Source organism: Pseudomassariella vexata (assembly GCF_002105095.1).
Source record: "Pseudomassariella vexata strain CBS 129021 chromosome Unknown BCR38scaffold_6, whole genome shotgun sequence".
In the NCBI taxonomy this organism is placed as follows: Eukaryota; Fungi; Ascomycota; class Sordariomycetes; order Amphisphaeriales; family Pseudomassariaceae; genus Pseudomassariella; species Pseudomassariella vexata.
The window spans coordinates 195,302-221,924 of record NW_024467961.1 but is presented as its reverse complement, the minus strand read 5'-3'; the positions used below and the strand labels follow the sequence as shown (position 1 = coordinate 221,924).

The 26,623-nt window shown below is 49.4% G+C and overlaps 8 protein-coding genes across 8 annotated transcripts; 6 read left to right on the top strand and 2 right to left on the bottom strand.

Moving 5' to 3' along the window:
* Window positions 1-271: 271 nt before the first annotated feature.
* BCR38DRAFT_457149 (dienelactone hydrolase family protein) lies at window positions 272-1,341 on the top strand (the record flags this gene model as incomplete). Its single annotated transcript, XM_040862007.1, has 4 exons — window positions 272-359; window positions 442-577; window positions 732-1,036; window positions 1,103-1,341. 4 exons carry the CDS (start codon window positions 272-274, stop codon window positions 1,339-1,341), a joined length of 768 nt encoding a protein of 255 aa, XP_040715981.1.
* Window positions 1,342-2,783: 1,442 nt separating this feature from the next.
* On the bottom strand, window positions 2,784-4,168 carry BCR38DRAFT_408591 (DHH family protein; the record flags this gene model as incomplete). The annotated part of the gene is made up of 2 exons (XM_040858278.1): window positions 2,784-3,942; window positions 3,999-4,168. 2 exons carry the CDS (start codon window positions 4,166-4,168, stop codon window positions 2,784-2,786), a joined length of 1,329 nt encoding a protein of 442 aa, XP_040715980.1.
* A 4,137-nt stretch (window positions 4,169-8,305) lies between these two features.
* On the top strand, window positions 8,306-8,902 carry BCR38DRAFT_457147 (uncharacterized protein; the record flags this gene model as incomplete). Its single annotated transcript, XM_040862006.1, has 2 exons — window positions 8,306-8,803; window positions 8,867-8,902. The coding sequence occupies 2 exons, from the start codon at window positions 8,306-8,308 to the stop codon at window positions 8,900-8,902; spliced, it is 534 nt and encodes a 177-aa protein (XP_040715979.1).
* A 2,742-nt stretch (window positions 8,903-11,644) lies between these two features.
* Window positions 11,645-13,152, top strand: BCR38DRAFT_431085 (bacteriorhodopsin). The gene is made up of 7 exons (XM_040860077.1): window positions 11,645-11,693; window positions 11,742-11,808; window positions 11,859-12,035; window positions 12,114-12,418; window positions 12,470-12,662; window positions 12,714-13,014; window positions 13,066-13,152. Exons 1-6 carry the CDS (start codon window positions 11,650-11,652, stop codon window positions 12,732-12,734), a joined length of 807 nt encoding a protein of 268 aa, XP_040715978.1. The 5' UTR covers window positions 11,645-11,649; the 3' UTR covers window positions 12,735-13,014; window positions 13,066-13,152.
* A 58-nt stretch (window positions 13,153-13,210) lies between these two features.
* Window positions 13,211-14,704, bottom strand: BCR38DRAFT_390613 (pectinesterase; the record flags this gene model as incomplete). Its single annotated transcript, XM_040857559.1, has 2 exons — window positions 13,698-14,704; window positions 13,211-13,629 (listed from the first exon to the last, which is right to left on the bottom strand). The coding sequence occupies exons 1-2, from the start codon at window positions 14,518-14,520 to the stop codon at window positions 13,211-13,213; spliced, it is 1,242 nt and encodes a 413-aa protein (XP_040715977.1). The 5' UTR covers window positions 14,521-14,704.
* Window positions 14,705-15,843: 1,139 nt separating this feature from the next.
* On the top strand, window positions 15,844-17,604 carry BCR38DRAFT_367512 (D-3-phosphoglycerate dehydrogenase). Its single transcript, XM_040857246.1, has 3 exons — window positions 15,844-16,483; window positions 16,562-16,699; window positions 16,749-17,604. Exons 1-3 carry the CDS (start codon window positions 16,149-16,151, stop codon window positions 17,347-17,349), a joined length of 1,074 nt encoding a protein of 357 aa, XP_040715976.1. The 5' UTR covers window positions 15,844-16,148; the 3' UTR covers window positions 17,350-17,604.
* A 910-nt stretch (window positions 17,605-18,514) lies between these two features.
* Window positions 18,515-20,057, top strand: BCR38DRAFT_457143 (major facilitator superfamily domain-containing protein; the record flags this gene model as incomplete). The annotated part of the gene is made up of 4 exons (XM_040862005.1): window positions 18,515-18,994; window positions 19,129-19,692; window positions 19,723-19,827; window positions 19,884-20,057. 4 exons carry the CDS (start codon window positions 18,515-18,517, stop codon window positions 20,055-20,057), a joined length of 1,323 nt encoding a protein of 440 aa, XP_040715975.1.
* A 3,778-nt stretch (window positions 20,058-23,835) lies between these two features.
* On the top strand, window positions 23,836-25,972 carry BCR38DRAFT_457142 (uncharacterized protein; the record flags this gene model as incomplete). Its single annotated transcript, XM_040862004.1, has 2 exons — window positions 23,836-25,332; window positions 25,382-25,972. The coding sequence occupies 2 exons, from the start codon at window positions 23,836-23,838 to the stop codon at window positions 25,970-25,972; spliced, it is 2,088 nt and encodes a 695-aa protein (XP_040715974.1).
* Between the last annotated feature and the right edge of the window lie 651 nt (window positions 25,973-26,623).

The window sequence follows — 26,623 nt, the reverse complement described above, 5'->3', positions numbered from 1 at the left end:
ATACTTAATTTAAGTATTGTCTGGCGAATCTAAGACATCTACTTGGGTGGGCGCCGCTTGAATGTACGCTCCGGAGGTAGTTGCCCTGTGTGCTGAACCTGGCTTGCAAAGGATAGGAGCAAAATCAAAAACTGCTTCAAGACCGCGTTGTAACCTGAAACGAAAAATTTTCTCGCATCTCTACCACGCACGACAGCATTGGATTTGTGGTTTCTTCCGAATACAATTCTGAAAAGCATAATATTCATGGTCGATACAAATCCTATGTGCAATGCCATCCGATACGAAATTTCACTCATGTACGACTGGTCACCTCCACGAAGGCACACCAACGGGCAAGATGAAAAGCATCAGAGGAAGTGAGTAAATGAAAATTTTATTTTTGTTTTTCTTTACGCGTTGCCATTCATATCAGAAGAACGCTAATGAGAGGACGAATAGTCCAGACCTACTACGCGACCTCCGCCAATGGTTCTGCGCGTAATGCCATAATTATCTTCACTGATGTGATGGGTCATAACTTCGTCAACGCTCAACTTGTGGCCGACAATTTTGCCTCGAATGGCTTCTTCACTGTGTACGCAACTTCCGAGCCTTTTTTTCCTCTATGCTCAAGAATCTGACGCATAAACATACCCTTCTTATTCCGCAAGGTATCTCTACGACTGATTCACATCTGCCTTTAAAGTCCATATCACATGTGATGGTAACACTGACCCGTATATATGAAGCATGCCAGATCTCTTCCGAGGTGACGCAGTCACTCTGAACCGCTCTGACAGTTTCGACCTGATGAATTGGCTCAAGAATCACCCCCCCGAGCAGATCATTCCCATCATCAAGGTTGTCATGAAAGAGATGAGAGAAGTAGCCCGTTGTCAACATATTTTCGGCGTCGGATACTGCATTGGCGCGAAATATCTACTGCGAGCCCTACAACCTGGCGTATTAGATGCCGGCTTCATCGCACATCCCACTCACCTCGCCCATGAGGAGATCCTCGGCATCAATGGACCACTCAGTGTTGCTGCCGCCAGTACTTTCCCCCCAAGCCTATGCTATTTACCTGAGGACGGATATCGCTAATAGGTCCCTATTGTAGCCAACGATGACACGTTCACCACACACAAACGGCATGAAATGGAAATGCTGTTAGAGAAAACCAAGCAGCCTTATCAGATGAACCTCTTCTCTGGCGTCGGACACGGTTTCGCTGTTCGAGGTAAAACTAAAGACCCGCATGGTAGGTTTGCGAAGGAGCGAGCTTTGTCTCAGGCGGTCCAGTGGTTCAAGTACTTCTTGAATATGAAAAAACACGAGCCTGCCCGCGCTTCGAGTTGAAGGTTATATGAGAGGACGAGACACAAGCACACGGGGCTGAGAAAATGATAAGATTTTGATTTGCTGGACAACTAAGCAATGGAGGTCGTTGCCTTGAAATCAGGAACGTAAACTTACTCGTAGATATCGGTAGAGATGGACCTCGGCGATTCCAGGCAATCATGACTTACACAAAGCATATGAGGTTCATTGTAGTCCACTACGTCGAGGCATATTTTAGAGTCCACACAATGGATTCGATGCATGTGGACTGATGAAGGACAATCTTGGCACGTCTCCCATGTGCAGCGAGGTAGCTGATTCAGTGGCCCACTCTGTCCAATGTGCCTTCCTAAAATGTACCGACTCCATTAACCCCTGTAACCCGCCAATGAACAACAGGGTATCACTTTGAGGTTCAATTTTCATCTATCTCGGATGCCTCTTCGGTGCCAAAATCAGCCATGCTGCTGGTCAACCTCCACAACATAGCATACAAACATGCCCTGTCCTTGCTGGCAGCTGCTACAAATACAGGGGCCGGGAATAGACGAGTCACTCCGATTTATCTCTGGGACATGTCGACATGGCTTGATTGCCTGGAATCGCCGAGGTCCATCTCTACCGATATCTACGTGTAAATTTACATTCCTGATTTCAAGGCAACGACCTCATTGCTTAGTTGTCCAGCAAACCAAAATCTTATCATCGGGCTGGCGGCTGTACCAGTTGCTGTTTCTACCACTGCCCATGTGTGATAACATGGGGAATGCTAGTTGACTGGCCTAGAGGGGACAAGGGTGTGCTCCAGTTTCTGGAGAGCGCCCGAATAATCGGGTTAGAGTACCCAGAGAATTGTGGTGAAAAGTGGTTCCTTGGCTGGCATGATGGATTATATGGGTAGTCGATCGTTTTGGAGCTGGCCCCGATATCTCCCATGCGTCACCCCAGTATGCATGACACTGGTGTGACGGTAGTATGAACAAGACAATCAGCAACTTGAATTGTGAGTTGTGATGGAGTCGATAGTCCCTTTATTGGGATGATGCTAGCTGATCATTGACAGGGGTAAATGAAGATGGCTGTTGTTGGTCTGGTGTGACTAACAACGGAAAAGCTGGATTCTTTCTAAATCACGTATCAACCCAGCGTGGATTTGTGATGTGGCCGCCAAAGAGTCTCTTGAAGGCGAGCCGGCCTGTTGAATTCTCAAATCCTTTTTGGCGCAGAGCTACGGATCATCTGCAGGTGATTCGGTTCGCACTGGGTGAGACTTTCCTGGTAGCACGCATGACTTTTATGGCACGATTAGGCAAGATCGTGCGTGTCTAATTAGCGAGATCGCCGTAGATTCGACTACTTCTTTTCCTATAATGTGTCATTGGCGAACTCAGAAGGGAGCCCGCCGTTCAGCCCTGTTGGTTGCCTCATGTGCCAGATTTGACTTCAATACCATCATGACACTAATTTTTCTTCCCAAAATAGTTCATGATGGTATTCACTTGGTTTGGGGCGGGATTCTTGACTTTGGACTTTGCCGGACTGCCACTTTCGGCTTTCTTCCCAATCTCTAGGATATCTATCAACTCCTCAAACTCCTTCTTCGGCACAATCCCTCCACTTGCCTCCTTGTGCCCACGGGCAAATGACTCGCCCATACGAGCTCGTAGTGAAGGGTCAGGCGCCCTGTCCACAATGTCTTGCAAAACCTCGATGATGTTCACTGGAATATTCCGACCTCGCGCACTCCGCGGTATACGACAGGAAAAGTTCACCATATCCGGTAGATATCCCTCGTTCGCGACGAGAATGACTTCCAACTTGGACGATTGAAGATGACCAGCCCATCGCGTCGCGATCAAAGGGTGTACCTGGGCAGCAGAGTTGATTCGGAAGACGGCAATTTTGCCGTCGCTCGAGAATTTGGGGGCTGTATGCGTGCACCTTTCCACCTCGGCGTTCACCTCAGCTCTGGCGGCCAGAAGCGATTGATTCGCTAGGAGTTCTTTAGGCGTAGCAGCGGAGATGAGCGCTTTCCAGGCGTTTGGCACCCCGAACGCCGCCGTCCGTCGCGGTGCATTGATGAGCGACACCGCATCGTTGATGGCTTTCTTGGTATACATTTTGAAAGTGGCCTTCATTTCTGGAAAAGGCGGCTCCCATTTCAGGGTATTCCCCAGGTCGCCATGAGTGCCCATTGCACACAGCCAGTCACACTGGCTTTGAACTTCCTCATGCAAATCAACGCAGATGAGATACGTTAGCAGCGAGCTGGTCGCCACGGGAGGAGAATTGCATGCCGTCACGTGCAGGGCGCCCTGAGGGAACTCATCCTCCAGGGCGTGATGGTGGTCTATCACTAGCGCCTTGTGGGGAGCGTCGATGACGGGCGGTGAGCGACGAGAGCCTTGATCCAGGACAATGACATAGCCAGGCTTGTAGGCAGCCATGGCTGTGCGCTCTTTGTCCTCGTGGATATTACTCCCCTTGGAGATATGGTGCGACGATATCAAGGCTGGGTCAAGGCCCAGCGATACCAAGGTCTTCTGCAGAATGGCGCCGGAGGTCAGGCCATCGGCGTCTTTATCAGGGACAATCAAGACTTTCTTATTGGCAGATGCGCTGCGCGGGTTTCTTTAGCTGAACCGCAGATAATTTGGGACGGAGGGCTCATATACCATTCTAATATAAAGTCGCGGGCATCATCAATCTGCTTCTGTGGAGCCGGCCAGATAACCTCGCCCGAATTATCTCCCAACGACGGGATAAGATGGTACTCCGGAACTTCTGGGCGCGGTTTCTTTGCTTTCGGCGCCGCCTTTAAGTCTGAAGGCGCACTTCTTTTCATATTTACTGCAACAACTTTTGATTTGGGGGTTGTCGTGGTATATGTGAGAAGCCTTCTTGAGTAAGTGAAGACTCGACGTGGCAATTGGCCAAGCACTGTCACGTTGCTTGACGTACAAACATTATGGTAGAAATTTGTGCACCGTATGATCTGGGTTCGACCATAACTCAGACGATAGAACAACTGCATTTGAGTTGCTATCGGTAATTTGCGACTTTGCTAATGAGGTTTGAAATATCGCAATTTCAGCACGTCCGGAGCTGCTAATGACGTCAATGATAGCGTGGTCATGGCGCTGTTGGCTCTTGGAGGAACGAGCGGGCTTACCCGCTAGCAGATATTCAGGGGATCAAACCAAACCTACTAACCTAATTGATTACTGTTAACCTGCTGAGGTCTTTGAAGTCATCACAATCAAAAGCAGATATTTGTTTATTCTCACGATTCAATCTTTTAATAAGCCAATTTAACTTCTCCAACATACGGCAGTCCACTGGATACAAGCCCAAACTTGGACCTATCACCTACTCCTTACCCAACAACCTCCTAGCAGTCAGGAGCGATGCAGGCGACTCGCCATCCTGAGAACTTGACACCTGCTTGAAACGAATTTCGGTAAACTCGAACAAATCTCATAACCCAAGCCAGGGTAGACGCCAATATTTGCTGTTGGCAGCTGATGACTCACCTGTTACAAGTTCTGCGTCGGCGCAATGGCATCAATCGCCCCCACTGTAACCAACATATCCCTCTGCACCGTCTGCATCAGCGCATACGGCACCGATTCAGAGATTCATTTTAACGAAGCCTCGATTAGCCGCTGCTGCCCTTCCCTTGTCAGGAACCCAGCTACCTCCGGCATAGTGTCTTTCCCGTGGCCGCTCGGCGTCCCGCAAGACTCCGCGCAATGTATACGCCTCATCTTCGTTCGACCCATTTACCCAGGACGAGAACACAAATGAAAGTCGCGCCACCTATCTCGGGCGCCATGATTGCACTTCTTGCTCCGGGGTTGGGCTTGTGCACCGAGGCGCCAATACGGCCACTGAGCCCGGTCCCCGGGAGGATCAGTTTGTGGACTATACTCGGCTTTTCGAGAGCGTGCTGCTAGGAAACTTGGCTACTTATGCTAAAACTGAGAATTTTTGACTGCCTCGATTTGGAGTTCGAATATCAGGAAAGTCCTGGCAAGAGCCCTACCATCCAATGATAGAACTAATGGTTTACTTCTCTCGTAATAGTGAGGCACAGGCATTTATTGCCAATCATGTAGGATTGGTAAAGATGGCATGATTTCTTAGAGCAATATATTTCCTTAGCCACAGCATTGCATATGTATGCCTTATCTCGCTGGACACAGATACAGTGATCTTCAAAGAGTCTGCGTACAGCCTATAGTTTCGTAAAAGCCAAATTTGCAACAAGAGCTTGCTTTACCAAAATTTCTGCCTCCACATTGAATCGCCACTGGACGTGGTATCAGCAATCTCCAACTTCACCAACACGCAGCTCATCTCGGGTGAGTGCTTCAGAGATGCACTTGGATCCATTCCCGGGATAAAGCGCCGTCAATGATGAAGCGTCGAGCTGGCTGTACGGTTTCAGGCTACCAGCAAATGAGCTAGTATTCGTCTCAATTCTATAAGATGCCGAGCATCTCTGCGTGGACTGGCAAGATTGGTTTCGGAGGATCACCAGCAAAGACCCGTCCCATAGGCCAAATCTGCAAGGAACCACCACATACGTTCTTATCCTTTTGCAGGATGATTAGATTGCTTAACTGATTTCTGAGTTGGGGAGAAAATCAGGGAGCAATTAGGTCGAGTTCAGTCTCCTCGCTGTATGAACCACTCTCATATTCGTCACCTTGCTCTTCATCATCATCTTCATGGTCATTGTGGCTGAATCCATCGACCAGGGTGACATACTTACATGCAAAATCGCCGTGGTGGTAACTTGAAGAGTCGGCCTTGAGATGCTGATTCCACACATGCCAAGGACGACCTCGGCATCCATCTTCTCCGCTCATTTCACTGACATATCCAAATTTGCCCTTTCCTAATTGTCCCATGGTGATCGCAGTCTGCTTTCTGTCTGTATCATACTCGTTTTATCAAGCCACGGTCTGTTGTTGCAGAGATAGATAGCTTTCTGGCTGCAGCGTGATTGGAGGTATGGAAGAAGCATTGCACCCGGAGACTTCGTGTTGATATTTGTTGTCCCGCCATCATGCGTCCCTGTGTTCCATGGCAGGTCAGCCTTCTGGAAGGTCTGAATTTGGCGTGGACGGAAAAAGCTGCTAAAGATAGCCGTGCAGACGGCGACACCCCCTTCTCGAAACGTTTGGCTCATAGCGAAATCTGTCTCAGGTCGATGAGTTCTGCATCTGTAATAAAGACGACGGACGGTGGATCTCGCTTATTGGAAGGAGCATCGGTGACAGCAGTTTCTGCAGTAAAGCTTTGCAGGTCAGCATGCTTTCTGAGCTCTGCATAAAGGGACTCTTTCAAATGGTTCATCGAAGACTGGTTCGAAGTGGGTGGATAACTACAGAACCTGCAGTCATTTTGTTTTGCTTCCCGCCATTCTATGGTGCTGCAAAACAAACAGCACGATTAGATTGAGGTGTCAAGGTGAAGAAAATTCAAGTTGAATTGAGATTGCGTTCAGTTTTCCAAGATCTACCTTTCTTTCGGGGTCCTCACGACTTCATAGCTTGCGATGTGTTTTCCTACTGTTTCTAATATTATTCTTGAAAAATCCGCCCTGGGGCTGTAACAAGAGACGAGAAATCATCCCTCAGCAGTCTGCTCATATAGCTTGGTCTGTCCCGACTACGGCAGATGCACACTTCGAGCTGTCTTTTGAAAAATCATCTTCTGTCAGCTATATCGACAAGATCTTTTACGCAGATGAGGCAACTCTCTTTAAAGATGAAATATAATTAAGCAAGATATTTATATTTATTGTTGTAGTACTTTAAACCCAAATTTTCGTATCTTTGTACTGTATAATTAAGTGGTGGGCACGCTTCATTATGAAACTTCCCTATGTATTACACAGACCCCAGAACTTCAACCTATATTTATCAAGCAAATTACATTTTGATTTTATGTTATTTGCATCCATGATAGTTCTGAAAACCTATTGTTCTGTGCTGAAGGGAAAAGGTCTCCTAGCTACCAGTTGGACAATATGGGCCTTGTGGGCCATGTGGGTCCTATACTTGCCACTATCGCCACCTAGAACGGCGACCATCCCCACATACCTCTATTACGAGAAATGTGGCGAGGATAGAACATTCCCTACTTATCTATATGCTTCTACAACTTGTCTGAATTAATCAGCAAGTCTACCATTCATTGACTATATAAGAACCCTTTTGTTTCCATACATAGACCCTCGAAGAGAGGACCAGAGTTAGCTACAATACATACAGGTTAGGCATATGTGCCCTCCTTTTGCTCCTTCAACGGGAACATAAAATCCAAGTCTACCTGTATGTGACAATGTATAACTCTTGCAATACTCAGCACCGCAAGTGGGACGGCTCTCGCTGAATGTCTGCTACGAAGCGATATTTATCTTCTCAATCCTGTCTTAGAACCATGCTTTGTTTTGGATATATTTATATATGAAACTACCGGAATAATCTATCAAGCTTCGCAATTAATTCATCTTGATATCAATTTGCCAAGATCTGTCGAACGGTTACGCTTAAGTGGTGAGAACTTTCCAGCTTTAACCGGCGGGTAATCGGGACACTCTTCCTCTGCCAGGATTCCGCTATTGTTTTGGTCACGGAGGCATAACCTCCTGGACTGTCTCTAAAGCGGAACGTAAATTTCTCAAATGGTCCAATAGATTGCCTAGTTATAAAGAGCAATTCCCGGAACGGACCCGAGCTTCTTGTGACTAGTGGTGACAGATATATAGGCCATGGTAACATTATTGCACGTTGTTATGAAGTGATGGCTTATAAGATCCGCATTGAGGTTTGATGTAAAACAGGTCAGTTCCAAGCTTTGCGTCTCTCGTGGCTACGTAGAGTCGAGTCGCTTACATTTCGAAGTCATATTTCATTAATATCGAGGAACAATTCGTTGTCCGCGCTACACTAAGATGCGTCCCAATATCATGACCGGGCTGCTGCTCTCAGCATGCACCTCAGCGCATCCAACAACACCCATCGAGGTAAGACAATCCGGCCCCGGAACAAGCCTCCAATCAGGCTGGTACTGGATCCGCGCTGTAGCCTCACCCAACTTCCACAAGTATCTGCAAACCGAACCCCAAAACGCCGCAGGAACCGCGATCCTCGAGTCTTACACGACAGCCGGACAATTCAACGTCAAAGATGGGCAGCTGGTGGAGAACAACGGCGACGGAGCCGCACCTTTGTACCTCAACGTCGAGAAACCCACCAACCTGACGCAAAGGACGCTGGCGACCTGGTTCAACACAACCGAGAATACTTTTGGCACCTTTTTATTCCAGGGCGACGCGCTGACGTGGTCGACGCCCGAAATTCAACGACAGAACCTGGCGGCTTGGCTTGTGTGCGAGAATCAGGCGCTGTTTATCAATACGGGAGCTTATGCGTATCAGACGCCTCCAGGATGTGCGGATCAGACTGTAAGTTATTTCCTGAATATTAGTTACTTAATAAATCATAGACGAGACTGACAAGATTTTTAGATTCATTACTATAATGATGCGCATGCAAATAACTAGACTGAATGTCACTACGCCATATAACCATGCTTCGGGCTATCGGGCTAGGGGATGGGGGGCACTACCAAAGCAGTGTTTAGTATTCCGTGAAGCAGTCAACAGGCTGGTAACGGATACTATGCAGGTGGTTTACACGGCCATTATCACCGTGATGCTCACAGGGTGGATTTACTTACATAAGATATCGAAGGTTGCCGGTGGCTTCGTTGGGAGTTCGCTGTGACTGCAGTGATAGGCGTTAACTCCCTGTTCTGATGCATGAGCCCGACCCACCATGTAGCTAAGAATGGCTATATGATGGCTGTTTTCCTCAATGCAATCCGTTTTGAACATACCTGTAGTTCGGGCCTTTTGAGTGTGTGTCTACACTCTTATCTGAGCGATTGAGACACCAACCTCTTACCTTACACCAACTTCCACTGCCAGGTCATGGCCTGTGGTTCGCATAGTGTAGCCTTTCGGTAAGCGCTGGGGCAGGCCGAGAAGGAGATGAAAGAGGTGATAAATAAATACCTCCAGGCGTAGTTGGCCGGTGATTTGAATACGATTCTGTCGTACTTTGTGGATGAAGGCCTCGATAATTCAGGATATGGTGAGTTTCACACTCGTAAAATCCCGCTATTTAGGATTCTCTTTTTCTCAACTTCACTACAGAGTGTGTCACTCCACGTGGACAATAAATCCGCGACCCCATTCTTCATGCCCATGGGCACTTTGTTCAAACATATGAAGATCAGGTCCAGGAGCATCCGTGGGGCGATCGACTTCTGTGTCCATGAACGTACGAGACACCTATTCCCTAGAAGGCAAGCCGGAAGATGAGCTAGTTTGAATTTTCATGGAACCTCCCGGAAATGATGGACAAAAACTTTCGATTTTACTATCCTCAAGGAAGATCCAGAATCCTATAATAGAGGGGGAGATGGGCAAGTCGTTCTGTGTCAACACCACTCATTGGAATGAGGACGTGAAGATCTACACGGATGATGATTATGCTGTGTATGCCAACCGTCAGCTTCGAAGAATTAAGGATTCTCCTTATGATGAACTTGTCAAGGCGCATCAGACTGGGCTACCAAGACGAAGCAATTGGCAAAGCTTTCGAGCACCATGAAGCACTTGCAATTGTCAAATTATGAGATTCCTTGCCGAATAAATCATTGTACACACAGCGTTGCGGTATGTGAACGGCTTACTCACAGACGTACATGCCATATTCACACTTGGATGGTGAAGAATGGATTTCTCGACAATGTTACTAGCGCATATGTCTTCGACGGACCAAATATCGCTATAAATATTGTAAGTATGGTACGTCGAGGTGGGCTATAAATATATATGCCAAGGGGCAAATGCCTTTTACAGACGCCGTACAATCCTGGTCTATCTGCAAGACTCTGGTGTATTGAGGCGTGTACTAGCGACACAATAGGGGGCTAGACCATACCTGATTTACTTAAGGAACATCTAAAACTCTAAAGTTGTGGAAACTCCTTTGCTAGCCATGAGTGGTAACCGGCCACGGGTTAAATTTAAACTTGCATAGGTGTCGAAGCTTAAACCTGACTTTAGGATAGAAGGTGTAGACCACGTACCACGTGGAATTAAGTCTTACACTCCCAGGCAACCTTGAGATGATGCTTCGCCTTCAACCGTGGGCATTATGCAGGCCCGGATTAATATCGAACTCATATCTGCTTTGTGTCCGCCTTTATTGTCTCGGAAGTACGTAACACAACACTATAGGATGCTAAAGAGGGAGATACCTTCAATCCCAATTGCTATCTTTACGAGCCATCACTGTGATATTATAGTCAGTAAGTGATTTCCCAATGCTGGCCAAGCGCTATTCACTGGGCATCAGTTGCGACCCGTATCAAATCATGCAATGTCCATTGAGTACGGCCTTCTGATTGCGTGGGTTACACTTAGTCCGACCATGCCGGGTCTTGAACGCGGGGAACTTGTGAGAAAGCATGTTCGTGTGTCAAAGTTCAGCGCTGTTGAACCAACAAGGTTCGGAGCTCATGGAATCCGGGAATAGGTCCGCAACAAAGACAAGGCATATTCTGCGGAAGCGAGCTACCTTGTTCAAGAGTAGTAGATTTCGAGTTTGCAATACTGTCCAGCTCATCGGCTTGGCGTAGCGGATTATTCGAGGTAAAAACTTGCGATAGGCCAACGGGGAATTGAGATGAAGGGCAGGCCGAAACGCCCATCAAGATCGACGTCTGAGATCTAAGTGTCTAGTGTCTACCCCGCAATTTGCATGTAGAGTTGACTTTATGTTAGTCAATGTATGCAAGACGGATTTAAGCTCAAGCTGGGTTCTGGGCCCAGACATCTTGCTAGCAGAGAAGGAGTTGACTTGGGCGGACATGGAATGGTGAAGATCGGAGATGCAGGGATGGTGGTCGAGTCTTTCGGTGAAAGTGACGACACCACTTTTACGCCTCAGCTAACCGCGCCGTGGTCCACGCCCAACACTTATATGTCACCACGTTCCTCCCTATATACTATTCTTGCTTCTTTATGCTACAACAACATTGTTACTCCCGTGCTCTAGTGGTAACCGTGTTCGTCAAATCACATTATTTCCAAAGCAATCGCCTCTATTACTACAGATTTTATTCATCATGATTTGTGATCAGGAAGCCCTGGACGGCTTGATGCAAGTTCTCCGGGACCACAAGTCGCCCACATCGACGCCTACTTCCCTCCCGACGTCGATGCCCGTTGAACCCGAGATGCATATTCAGTCTGCCAGTGATGTCGGCAACCGAGCTCTCTGGTGAGATCACTCGCAGGTCCCCCGTTCTAACCAATATTAATTAGTCAGGGTTGTCTGCGTCCTCATGGCAATTTCTTCTATAGCATTCTATGGCATGGCTATGCGCGTGCCTGTGGTATGTTCTAATAGTCCTACATTCATATCGCGTGCTAAGACTGCATACAGCAAAAACGGTTGTTTCACATTATTACAGCCTTCATTACTACGTTCGCTTTCCTGTCCTATTTCTCTATGGCCACGGGTGATGGTCTAAGCCTCCATCAATACGCGACGACGGAGACCAAGCATCATGTTGTTACCGAGGTCTACAAGCGTGAGGTCTACTGGGCCCGTTATGTCGACGTGAGTTTCCTCTTCCGTTACGAGTACCTTGTGATTCAACATGACTCTTTCACGCAATTCCGCTTACCCGTGTATTAGTGGTCTCTTACTACTCCGCTACTACTCCTCGATCTGTGTCTCCTAGCTGGTCTTAACGGTGCTAGTATTACTGTCGCTGTCGTGTCTGATGTCATCATGATTATGACTGGGCTTTTTGCTGCTTTTGGCCAGACGGGAGGTCAACGATGGGGTTGGTATGCCATCGCCTGCATCGCCTACCTGGTTGTTATCTATCAACTTGGTTACAACGGCCGCTACGCTGTGTCAAACAAGGACAACAAAACTAGGTCATTCTTCTCCGCGATCGCTGGTTTCACATTCGTGCTCTGGACACTGTATCCAATGTAAGTTGTTCATTTCTAATCCCCAATTTGGATTCAACTAATTTGTGTAAGTGTATGGGGTGTAGCTGATGGTGCTCGCATCTTCAATGTTGATACCGAGATTATCGCCTATGCTATACTCGACATTCTTGCCAAACCCATCTTCGGCTTTTGGTTATTGTTCACACATGACAGCATGTCGCGCACATCTCCCACTGTGGATGGGTTCTGGGCTCATGGAATGCAATCCGAGGGCGCCCTTCGCGTAGGTTTTTTGACGATACGAAGTACTGTCGTGTACTAACGTCTTACCCAGGTTGGCGATGATCGGGATTAGAAACTGCATCAAGCGCAGTACTACCGGAGAGCTCAGTTTCCCAAGAGCTCTGTTTTACGTCTCCGAGTCGACATTACGTGGAAAACATCAAGTCGTCAAAAAGTGTTCTCACGTTGTTTCATTTTTAGGCTCATGAAAATCACGTTTTCTTCGTGCCCAGTGCCGTAGGCTGTGTCGTTCGCGGAATTTGATGCCAATTATGAGAAAATTGTAACAAAAAAAGTTATGTTGTTGTATTCATGTTTGGGTTATGTTGGACAGTTTGCTTGCTGCGATGTGGCTTGATACGTTATTAATACTGTACACGAATATAACGTAGCAAGCCACTTACATTGTGTTATAATTTCATTGTCAGTCGCCTTATCGTCAATTTCAATATCACTTAATTTATTCTAGTTGTACTTTTTCCTGGTCAGAGTCATGATGTTGAATAGTACGTGAATTCGATCCTTTCAACCCAATTTGTTCATATCTGACTAATAGAACAATCCAGTAGCGTCAATCCAACTCACATTAGTAATAGAACCATCCGGGTTGCTTAGTACGTCAGCCGGGGACTGATATTGCACCACTCCAGCGTCATTTAGCACGACCGTCACATTGCTCGCCTTCATGGCAGATACATTATATCCGGGACCGTAGTCATTGTAGACGGCCATGAGGGTCAAGTTGTTGCTGTACCGAGGATCAGTGCCGCCCCATTTGATGTATCCCGCCGGTAGGGTGCTCCCGTCCAGATAGGATTCCATGAAAATGCTGCGGTGTAGCGAATTCCATGGGCGACCCAATGCACACTTCCCCGCGATGGTGGCCGCAATACTGGCATTGGCTGCGATAATACGCGAGTCGGAAATATAAACACCGTACTTATTGATGAAAGTGGTGTTCGTACCTGCTCAATGTCAATTTCACATCTGCACAAAACAAAAAACATCCACGCTCAGGGCAAACAGTAAAACTCACCCTTCCAAGCTGTGATTCCACCCCCACAATTCCTCAACGCCAACGTCGAGCGTTCCAACCACGCCGTCCCAAATCCATACAGGAAATCTGTCTGCCCGGCAACTACATTATCATAAAAGTACGCGTTCCCCAGTTTACCGATGTATACAGTATCCTGGTATGAGTAGAACCCGCACCCGTAAAACCCGGCATTCGCGTACGCCACGTTGACCGCCAACGCCGGCCCAGCCGCTTGCAACGAGTACACATTCCGGAAATCGATATTATACGCGCGGAAGTCACTGCTGCCAAAGGGGGTATCGGCTGGGACTGGGAAACCCGTTGGCCCTGACCCCGTTAAAGAGGCGTTCCAGGTTGGGGCCACCGTCAAAACGCTCGTGTTGGCGTTGTCCATGAGCTGGCCAGTGGAGTCGGTGTTGGCGGCTGCCCAAAGGACTTGGACTCCATTTCTGCGGTCCGTGTCGGAGGACACTGAAGCACCGTAGGAGATACCACGGTAGGGGTCATCGCTTTGGCCTAGGAGGGTTAGGGGACCCGGACGGGTCACGTTGAGTTGCTCAGTATAGTTCCCTGGAGCGATGAGGATGGTGTGCGATGAGTTATCGTTGGGGAGGGAGGCAATAGCGGATTGGATCGAGGTGAAGTTCGCGGCGAAGCTGCTTTGGCTCACAAAGAGTGTGCCAGATGGGCAGCCGGAGAGGGGCTTATAGGTTCGGCGTTGGCATTCTGCGTACGTTTTTGCTGGATGGGTTGATTTGGTTCCTGAGGCTGCCGAGGTCATGTGCAGCACTGCGGTGAGAACCGCGGCGGAGAGGCGGACCATCTTGCTTGCTGACTACGATTAGGGAGGCAGAACAAAATGGAGGTGTCATCCATTGGCACTCCATACCGGCTTGGCACGAATTTATAAACAATTTCACGGATGGTTCCTGCATCCTGATTATTTATGATGCTGGGTTCATTGACTGGGACTGGAAGTTTCTCCATCGTGACCCATAGAATGTGGGGGACATTGTGGAGGAGAAGGGGTTGATGCGGAGTAAAATATTCCACGAAACAGGACCCCTACAAGACCTGGAGCCTGGACGGGACCCCTGCAAACTTGTCAAGTTGACACTGGCAGTACTACTAGGTGAGTGCGGAGAACCTGGAGAGTAATATCCTGTTGAAATGACAGCACCAACTACTCTAGCCCTCGTAGACTTGGAGTGCGCCACATCAATGTCCGATCCATTGGCCTCGAGGAACCTATACATAATCTTATACAGAAAAAAAATACTCAGCAGGAGGATCGAATACTGCAAGGTAACTGAGAAGGAAATGAGCGTGAACAGACTGCATAGGACTATGGTTGAACTGAGAAACACATAAAATAGGCTATCAGTTAAACAACTTGAAAATAAGGTTATACTCCATTGCACAATTCCAAGCATATTTGCTGAACGGCTTACAGTATTTGGTTAGCCGGGTGGCACAAGTCCCGTACAATATTTGCTCAATTTGCGCTATTTCCTCGCAGGATTGTCGCTATTGGAGAAAGACAAGATTCAGCCTCTCTTCTAAAGCACATTAATGGATTCCGCTCATGTTAGAGTTCCTTATGACAACTCTCAAGCTCTTTCACGCGGCACCCGTCTAACCTCCACCTTTCTTGGAACTCAGTTGCTTGTACGGCTAACACTTTGATGCGCAGGTGAAATACCAGTTAGCTAAGTAACACCACGGATTACACCGGTTTGCTACGCTGGTCTCCTTGTAAACACACATTCAACCAGAACCCTACCAAGGTTCCAAGTAATCGATCAAGTCATGTGGATGAAAACTCACCACTATACAAAGTTAGCTAAATAGATCAGCGATATTATACCAGTAACTGAGTCACTGTTCTACTAGCTAGCAAGGTTTCAATGTGAAGGCATCCCTCATGATCACTTGAGACCCAAATGCATCCATTCCCGAGTTTAAACCACCCACATTACATTCTCTTGATATGGCAGACACTCCTTTACCGGAGCTGGACCTAGACCGGAATGCGATAGGAGCCTTCGGAGCCGGGCCGGCGTTTGCTAGGGTCATAGTGGGGCAGCAAAGCATCTATCAAGCCGAGTGCGGAAGGAGCTAGGCGGCAACCCTCAACCAACTAAAAAGACAGAAGAAGTCGATAAATTTGGGGATGTCAAGCCGAGAAAGCACATCTTCGAGCATTTAAAACACATAGTCAGACGTCTGGCAATCTCCTTATCCAGTCGAGTCATTGGTTCTGTTTGCGCAATTTTGCCAAGCAAATTAACAGGCGAGTCGCTAGTGGTCACTATGTTGTAGGATAATTTGTTCGCGCTATCGCAGTCACTTATCTCATCTAATCACATCTTATCTCAACGTGTATATGTCAGTCTGTTTTCTAGCGATTCTTTCTCTCATTTCCAATTTCCACCCTCGCCAATAAGCACAATGGCAGTAACAAGCACCTCCGCACCAAGCAAAGACAAGCTCCTTCTCCTTCTGTCCGGCAAACCGCGGCCAGAATGGATACCACGGATTGAGTCCAAATTCCCGAAACTCGAGGTCTGTTGGGTGGATGCCGACCCAGGGAACACCGGGCCGAGCAAGGAGGCCGAGGTCTGGCAGGGCGTTACGATACTGGTGACATACCGACCGCCCCCGGCGGAACTTATGTCTTCGGTGCGCTTCGTGCAGCTGGTGTCGGCGGGTGCCGATATGTGGGCGCAGCATGAGGTGTATAAGGATGAGAAAGTCATCTTTTGCACGGCTAATGGGTGTCATCCGTAAGTTCCCGCTGAGATGAATCATGAACTCGTTATCCGCGGAAACGATGAAGTGAAGGCTGACCCAGTACATTCCAGACCACAGATAGCAGAATGGGTAATTGGGGCATGGCTATCGTTTCAGCACCACTTCGCGAGATATGCAGCGAACATGCAGAAGGGACACTGGGAAGCACCCTACGAATCGACGGTGCAAGACTCGACCGAGTGCAGAATGTGAGTCAAATCCAGGCCAAAACCGGGACAGTCACTAACAAGAAGAAAGGGGCATCCTAGGGTACGGCGCCATCGGCCGACAATGCGCGCGCGTAGCCAATGCAATGGGCATGGAGATCTACGCCTACACCCGCAGCGAGCGCGTCACCGCGGCCCAGCGCAAAGATGACAGCTACTGCGTGCCCGGCACCGGCGATCCAGATGGTCTCCTCCCCACTAAATGGTTCCACGGCGCGTCCAAAGAGAGCATCAACGCCTTTCTAGGCCAGGACCTTGACATCCTCGTCGTCTGCGCCCCCTTGACTACAGAAACGCGGGGTATCATCTCGCGGGAGCAGTTCGAGATCCTAAGCAAGAAAAAGACGTTCCTCGCCAATGTGGGGAGGGGCCCTCATATCGACCAGGAGGCGCTCATCGAGGCACTGGAGACGGGGAAGATTCGCGGCGCGGCGTTGGATGTTACAGATCCGGAGCCGTTGCCTAGTGAGCACCCGTTATGGAAGGCGCCGAATTTGTTGATTACGCCGCATGTGAGCTGGCAGACGACGAATGTATATGCGAGAATTATGGATATCTTGGAGACGAATTTGGAGAGATTGGATAAGGGAGAGAAGCCGATTAACATGGTGAATCGGGAGTTGCACTACTGATCAGGCTTAATGTGTATGGGCTTGGCCTGCAGTTGTTGCAGAAATGTCGCATGCTTCATAGCAGTGCTCGATGTTAATTGCTTGATGCTTTTTCGACACTTGGCTGAAGGCTTAATACCCCGAGCCATCGGTCGGCACTCAGAACAAAGCGAATGCCAGGCATGCGTGCATATGCCAGTTGCTGATTGTTACTGGACCAAACGACCGTCAATAGCCGAGAGGTAATCTCGTTGTGGAATGTGGTCATATTGGTGGTTATACGTTCTAACAATTATTGAATCCACTTCCCCTAGCTTCCCCAACGTATCGTCCACAAGGTGTCCCCAGGCTAAGTAATAGATCAAAAGCAGCAGTAACACCAGAGTCAGTCTATTAATGTGGAGCCAACGGGATTTAAGCATAATTTTCGATGTCCCCGATTATGCCAATGAAGGCATATCTCCAGCTCCGGGCGGGTGCGGGAAGTTTCGATGTGAATCGTCCGGACCTCCGGCACAGCTTGCATCTGAATTTATCTTCCTGTAAAAGCTTAAAGCTCGTCCTTACTATACCATAAGCCGTAATCCATGAACGAATAGCATAACCCGACGGGGCATCCTGGCCTGTGAAACGCATGGCGCATCGGCTATCAAGACTTAATTGCCCGACTACATTGGAAGTATAATAGTCCCTATTGACTATAAACAAACGCAGCTAGAGCGCAGCGATTATAGTGTTATGTGTCTTGCGCTGTGAAGGGTCCTGTGAGAACACAAGTGCCAAGTCGACGGTCCGGACAGTGTGGGGTTGAAACTGAAGATATAATAATTCGTATATCGAAAAGTGGCCAGGCGGATGTCAAAACAATGACAGTCTGTATATAAACATCCAGAGCCCTGCCTAGCTCAACTCGTAAGGCAGGTATACTGCGCGACAATTCATATTTTGAGTGACCCATTAGAACTTTTCGTCAGCATGACTATCAACGAGAAGACAGACATCATTCCCGGAACTGACGTCGTACTCAAGTAGCACGGCGAGGAACGAGGCGATTTGGTTCTCATCCCTCAACCTACGACAAACCCTGACGACCCCCTGGTGAGACTTTCTTCTTGCCATTGCTTTGAATCAGATCATATGTCTGGACCTCATCACTGACCGGGATACCACAGAATTAGTCCCCAACATGGAAAGCCATCGTCATCTTCAACCAATTCGTCTTTGTCTTCATCAGCATCATGACGCCCCTAGCCATCGCGCCCATGGCGCTCATTTTGAGGCCGAGTTCCATAAGTCTTTGCCCGAGGTTAACATGCTGTTCGGTGCTGCTGCCATTACGCTCGGCTACTCTAATCTCCTCATCGTGCCCACCGCGAATGTGTTTGGCCGGCGGCCCGTGATTATTGTTTGCGGCCTCATCTGTACCTTGGCCAACATTTGGCAGGGGCTTGTGACGAGCCACTCGAGTTTCATCGGTGCACGTGTTATCTCCGGGCTAGGGGCGGGGGCGAATGAGAGTATCATGCCCATGGTGATTGCGGACCTACTGTTCTTGCATCAGCGCGGAAAGAGCATGGCGCTTTACTTTTGGTCGTACTTCATGGGTTTGTTCATGGGACCAATTATTTCTGGTGCTATTGCGTCTCAGATCAGCTGGAGGTGGTTTGTGAGTCGACACCGATTCCAGAGGCTAATAAACGCGGAAAATTCACAAAAGTAATAGTTCTGGGTTTGCACAATCCTGCAAGGAGCAAGTTGGATATTTATCATCGGAGACCAAGTATGATAGACCCGCCAGAGCCTCAGCTCCAGCTTCCATTGAATTCATCGAAACACCCAGCAAGCCAACCGATTCCATGGGATGCGACTCCGAAACCCCGGCCACGACTCACCATCACCACCTCTGCTCTCCTACCCAAAGGCAAACTCTCCAAATCCCAGCTCTGCTTCCTCCCCCGCGTCCGCTTCGATCCAGGCTCATTCCTGCGGGACATCCTCTCTCCTCTCCAAATCCTCTTCTATCCCATCGTTCTCTGGGCATCCCTGACCATGGGCTTCGCTGCCAACGCCCTCCTCGCCCTCAACCTAACCGAAGCCCAAGTCTCCAGTCCGCCTCCTTACTTGTTCACCCCTGCCCAAATCGGCTACACCAACTTCGCCTTTGCCATCGGCGCCGCCGTAGCGCTCTTCACCGCTGGCTCATTTTCCGACTGGATTACGCTCCAGCGCGCTAAGCGGAATCACGGGATTCTGGAGGCTGAATTTCGATTGCCGGCTTTGGTGCCGTACGTGTTTGTTAACCTGGTGGGAATGACGGTTACTGCGGTGGGATATCAGCGTGGGTGGCCGTGGGAGGCGGTCGTGGTAGTGGGTTATGGCTTGGTGGGCGTGTAGGTCGTGGGGATCCCGGCGGTGGCGATTGCGTATGCGACGGATTGCTACAAGGCGTTGCCGGGAGAGATCGTGATTGCAGCGACGATCGTGAAGAATACATTTGGTGTGAGTGCTACAGCAACCAGAATGGAATCATGCACAGCTGACTGACGACGTTGTAGTTTGGCATGATCTTCTTCTTCAACGACTGGGCGGCTCGGCAGGGCTATATTGCCCCTGTGCTCTTGCTCATGGTGTTGACAGTTGGCTCCTCCATTATTGGGTTAGCGTTGTTTATACCCTTCGGTAAGACATTTCGCCGCATGACCAAGGACTCCACGTTGCACACTTTGTGAGAGCATCTTAGATTAGGGGGGGGGAAAGGGGAGGGACGATGTATCACACTAGCACAGTTTAGGAGAAAGACGTTCAGATCGATGCGATCATGTTTAATATACTCTACATGAGGTAATTAGCGGCATGGTCGCGCTTGGGTATCAAGTTAGTGAAACTATTCACAAGTCAAATTGTGAATAAGTACTACGAATTGAAATACAACCCACTACTAGAGCTTGTCCTATACTTAGTGTTGACTATATTCGCACTTCCCCATTCTCTACTATTATACAACTTACTGAGCAGCTTATCTATGAACTCAGAGTAGTAACGCTCTGAGCCAAGCGGGGTGCTGCTCACCAGAAAGCTGTGTCTAGTTCCAATTTAGTAGATATTGGAGAGTGTCTGAGGTAGGCAATACTGAATAGTCTACTCGGTGAAGAAAAAGCCAGGCTCCTAATGGCATTGTAGATGCAGATCGACGGCGCATGACTCAAATTCCCGATTCCCAGGAAACACTGTCCATCTTCTGGTGAGGTGATACGTCGTAACGTTCATTTCAGCCCAACCCATGTAAGGGTGCCCCTATCGTACCACGCACTTGTGGTATCGCGATTCACAGGAAATGAGACAAAACCCACAGACGAAGATCGGTGGATGGAAAATTAAGATCAGAGTGCCTTGAACAAATTCACCAAGTCTCGAGCAGAGGAGCAGCGAGCTACATTGCTAATGTCGAAAGCAATAGTAGCTTATTAGAAGTAATCCAACTGGTATTTGGTGGAGCGTAAAGTGCCATGGTGAGGTGCGAAAGCATCCTCAGATGAACACACTGCTTGACACCTACCATTGGAGAAAGTTTTCTGGACACCGAGGTGCTGTCGGTAACCATTACCTATTTAGGCAGAAACATCAATGAGACTATTCCTGGGCTTGTTCTTGGCGACTGACTATAGGAGCGGTCAGGTTGTAGTGCTGATAGGGCTCCCACTGTGAGAAACGAATAAGTTTAGACAAGCAATGGTCACGAGAGGCCGTAACAATAGCTGCGGCATAAACATATAATTACTGATGTTGTCGTGGGATTGAGATGCACTTTGGCACTCAGTCATCCGAATTCGTTGATATGCCAAAGACCCACAATGGTGTTGCCGTTCCGGCAACCCTACTGGGCGAGCCAGGTCAGTGTGTAGAATTGAACGGTCATTGTGGCGTAAGTCTCGTGGTCCCTCAACAAGGACTCGATTATGGTATCTCCAAACACGATATGGAGGTAGGAGAAACGTCAGTTTGGAAAGCGTCAACTCGAGCAGCCACCTGAGGACTCCGGCTTGGCATCTGTTCAGGAAGGTGCAACATGACTTTGCTCCACCGTAGAAGCGTGTCCAAGCTATAAGTGATGGCAACGATGCCTGTTTGGCTTGCGCTACAACACATACTGAAACAGACAAACTATGATCAAACTGCAAACAGTGCCCGCGCCCTCGTGTGGTATTGCAAGATGTGGCTGCGCAACGCAGATGATTAGATGAGAAATGGCATGACGGGAGATGAAATGAGATCTCCAGGAGTCAATGCGAAACGGCGCTCATTTCCAGGTCCATGATAGACGAGAAAATAAACCTTAAAAGCTTCCTTGGCAGGTTTGGGTACGGCAACAGCCCTTGGATGACTGCTTGCGCGAATTAGCAATCACTTTCTTTTCTTCGAATATCCTGACTGAAAAAATAGCCTCATGGATCAGATCACACGGTAGCACCAGCCCTATGGACCAGAACCTGGAGCTGCAGACCTGGGACGCATGCACACACGTTGCTTTTGCAGTGGCTGCCTCGATGCAAGATGTCGTCGTCGACCACATTGTTGGGAGAGCGCTGCGGCAGATTGATGTGACGCGACGAGCGCTATCTTGCTCAGGCTGCTGCCAAACTCTGACCAATTTCGTGACGACAATGCATTCAGGTGGAGTTTGGTAGGTGAAGTTGTCGTCACTCCCGCACGTTCAATTTCCGAATATGGGGCTGTGTTTTGGTGCGACCCCGGAACTCAATCCTAGCTCGAGCGGACGATCAACATCTGAGACGTCCAGGTCCCATGCGCTCGAGGCCAACCAGAGCTGGGATCACATTGTGAAAATTGCGTGATGCCGGGGAAAATGAATCCTCGAGAAATAGAAGAACACCGGCGCATCGTTTCGATTGGCTGTGGGCAAACAGAACGGGACGCGTCTTAAGCGCGCTTCCCGTCGCAACCACTCCCTCCGAGAGTCTGTGGCAAATCTTATAGAATTTGCAAAGATAGATGCGGTGGGAAGGCGGTAATATGGATGTATGCAAAATGCTGGAAACGAACCTGTCACAAGAGGTTGACGTAGAGAATTTCTGCACACCTAAGGAGCAGGAGGCTTGCATGTCGAGAGACGGAGAGAGTTGCAATATTCTAAAGGGAGGTGCAGGGGTGTCATCAGCCAAGCAGCGACGTTTTCTCAATATAGCGGGGTACTGAAATAGCCCGCTAATCTTGGTATATTCGCAGGGACAATGCTTTCGCTGCTACTAAGCACGATGAATTTACCAGCGAATGAGGACGCATTGCATCGATGCCCCCGGCAACCAATTTCGCGTAATCTGCAATATGGCCCACCTTTTCTTTTTGCCACAAGACCAATCATCGTCGGTTTGTGCCTTATTGTTTCTGCGCCGTTCCTGACTAGAGACGCATGGGCGACTCAAGCTGCCTCATAGGGAAAGTCGGCTCTCCACCGTTGATGCCCCGAGTTGCGGCGATGGTCAAGATGGCAGTCTTGCATGGAGGCTAGGTTGCGCGCAAACGGCAATGACGAGCTGAATCAATTGAGTTGTCGTATCAACCGATTTAGATATTGTGTGGCACAGATGCCCTCTAGAAAACGCAACGAAGCCAGTAGGTAATGCTGAAGCCGAGGTGGGTAATTGACTGTTGTGTGAATGTCGACCGCATGTGGGATGTGCGCATCGTGAATGTGCTTGGCCAAGAACCAAAAAATCGGGAGCCAAACCAACAATACCAAGCACCTTTCCAGGCCGTGAATTCGAGTCCTCCGCTCAGTTCCTGCAATTCAAATAGTTCACATCCCAATATACGCGGCAAGCAGGAATCTCCGCTATCGCGACTTTACCCTATTTGATTGTCCCAGAAGTCGCGATTTCGTCCCTGTCGCCCTTTCTCCCTTCAGGCTAGTTGACCCGGGCGTTGATCTCACAGAACCCACTCACGGACCCTGGCAACAACCCCGGCCGCTCAGAACATCCAGCAATAACCATTTTCTCCCTCGACTACCCTCTTCCCCGCCCTCGTTGTCTGCCTTCTTCCCTCCTCACCGTCGCTGCTGCAACCACACGGCCGCCTCTCTCCTGCAGCCCTTCTTTACCCTCTCTCCCGAGAACGTGGCCTGTTATCACAGATCGCTTCTCATTCCATTCGTTTTTGTCTACCGAGATCCCTGGACTTTCAGCTTCGAGGATTTACGCCCGTCACTTGCAGGTCAATCGCACAATCAGTTCACGACTTGACCAGGGCAAGTAATCGACACACTCTTTCACCAGCCCGAAATTACCCAACGACGCTCTTGAGCGCATTACATTCTTTTCAGCCCGACCACACTGCTGTGACTGATACTTCAGGTGTTGAATCACATATACTGCCCCGCAACGAACCGATACTGCGCACGAAGGCAAAAAACACAGCTTCATGGTCTGACCTGGCTGACACATCAACACCCAAATATAACGATAATATTAGCCTAGTAAATAATTCAGTATGGTGAACAGCCACCCACATCTGCACCGGAGGGCAGTTGCCCAGGATGGGTCTTCCGATGGCGTGGCCAACCTTTTGAATGGCTCCGACACCTTCCACACTTTACGGCGCAAGCAGAACGCTGCGCGATCGACAATTTACAAGACCGTCTACACTACCTTGAAACCCACCTTCGAAGGTGCTATTGGCGGTTATTCGACGGGCTCCAACGACGATGATAAGACGACGACCGCAAGGGCAGCGACCACCACGGAAGACGCAGCGACTAAGGAAACTACGACAAGGAAAGCACAGGCAACGAAAGAGACAACGACTTCCGAGGCTGCTGCCACAACCAAGGCGACTACCAAGGCAAATTCAAAGACGGATACTTCGTTGCCGGAATCCATCGTACTCTCGACCACCGGTACCGTCAATGACAATAGTCTGGTGATAGCCACAAACGACCCGACGACACCTGCGACAACTGCGACAATGGCTGCGACAACGCAGGCCGTTACTGGTACCAATGCGGCATCTTCGTCTACCTCGACTTCGTTATCGTCAGGCTCCAGCGGTGGATCTGGCTCTGGAGCAAAGGCCGGTATCGCTATTGGTATTTTGGCCGGTCTTTTGGTAGTTGGAATGCTCGTCTTCTTCCTGTTCAACAGGCGCAAGAAGCAGATGGAGAAGCAGCGTATCGCGGACGATGAGAAAGTTCAGGGTCCATTTGGAGGAGCGGACTCCAACTTTGTCGTAACAGAGTCGAAGCGGCCCGATTCCGTTCACACGACGCGTACCACCGCTACCGCACCGCGCCTGAGCTTGCGACCCGTCACGCAGTTCCTGCCAAATTTTGGTGAGCGACGATCCAGCAAGGGCGCCGCTATTGCCTTGGCTGTTACCACTCCAACGCATAAGCACACTCCCAACAGTCGCCCTGTTGATGGTAGTCTGCGGGAAAATTCTATGACTAGCCAAAGCAACAACGAGGAGAACCCCTTTGGCAGCGGTGCACAGCGGATCGAGTCTCAACAGAATGTGCAGCGATCAGTTGGTAATGATGAGTCTATCAATCCCTTCAACGCCCCCGAAAATATTGTAGGGTTTGCCACTAGTACCAACTCGCCGCCAGAGAGTTCCAACATTGCTGAGGTTGCTATTGCTGAAGTCGGGGCGGGGGCAGTCGCAGGTGCTGCTGTCGCTGCTACTCCGATGAAGCGCAAGCAATCCATCCGAAAGGATGCTCCCCAGGCGCTTGATCTGACTCGCGGAGCTACACTTCCCACCATCCATGCCCAACCCAGTCCAACTGGCACGGAATACAGCTTCACGTCTGTCGCCACTGGCCAATCTCCCGGACCTTCCCAGAGCGCCAATGCCATTGCTGCTGCCGGTGGTCCCGCTTCTTCAACTGTGCACCGTGTGCAACTCGACTTCAAGCCTACTCTGGAAGACGAGATGGGATTGAGAGCTGGACAGCTGGTGAGACTCTTGCACGAGTACGATGATGGCTGGGTGAGTACTCTCCTGAAACTTATTGCAGAACAAAAGCTAACATGTTCAGGCCCTCTGCATCCGACTTGACCGCTCTCAACAAGGTGTTGTTCCGAGAACTTGCCTGTCAACTCGACCGGTGAAACCTCGCCCGACTGGTGGTCCTCCTGGAGCTCGTAACGGCCCACCTAGGAACCCTAATGGACCCCGTGGCCCTCGAGGAGGTCCCAAATACCCAGCTGCTCAGAGACCTATGACTCCCCAAGGCGGCCCTACTCGCCCACGACCCGACTCTCCCATCCGCCCAATGACTGCCGGTGCACGACCCCAATCCCCTGCAGTTATGCCGCGACCTCAATCTCCTGCCGGCGTGCCATTACCCCAGTCACCCGCCGGTATGCCTCGTGGTCAGTCTCCCGGTCCCATGAGCCCCAACGCTGGTCGAAATGCCTCGCCCGCGCCAAGGTCTATGATCCCTGTATCACGCACGCAGTCACCTGGTCCGACGGAGAGAGGCTTCAGCCAGAGCAGACCAAGCCCATCAGGTCCAAGCCCGATGTACCCTGCCCCTGCTCCGGGTAGTAATATCCCCGTCAAACAATACCAAGGACCTCCACGAGGCCCGGTTGGAAGAAAGCCTGTCCCTGGTCAAGCCTACTGAATGCGGCAAATCCCGGTGGCGTCAGTCGGCGTAGTATTGTCAAATGCCGGAAGTGCTCTGCTGTCGACTACCCTAGCGCACGGCGACCTTCCTCGCCCTCGACCTTGACGACATTTTATGACCTTTGATATGAATCTTGAACCTTCATTCGACACTAGCTTGCGATACATCCTTCCACTTTTGATCATTTTTCCGGCCCTTCTCGACGGTTCATATTCCCAGCTTCCATCAACTCACCAGCGTTGACGTTCGGATACCCAATTTCGGATATTTCCCGACATTGCCTGCACTCATTCAAGTACAGGGTATTTGGCATCTTTTTGTCAATAATTTCTTCGTGGAATAGTGGCTCCTTCACTCGGCCATTTTCCACAACCGATCTTCGGACCTATATTGGGCAATTTCGCTATCAAATCTCTCGGATTTGCCCATGGTCCGGATTTCTGTATTGTTTAATTTCTTGTAACGTAAGTAAGTTTGGCACTCAATGTGTTGAACCTCTGCCTGCGACCGGTAAACTCACAGCCGTTTGGCTGGAGTATTAACAACTCGGCACCTCGCCTTGACCATTACTAACTGCCACTGGCTGGAGGAGCTTGGCTGGTACCTGACGAGGCCGGCTTTGGAGGTTGGGTGCTGGTTAGAGATGGC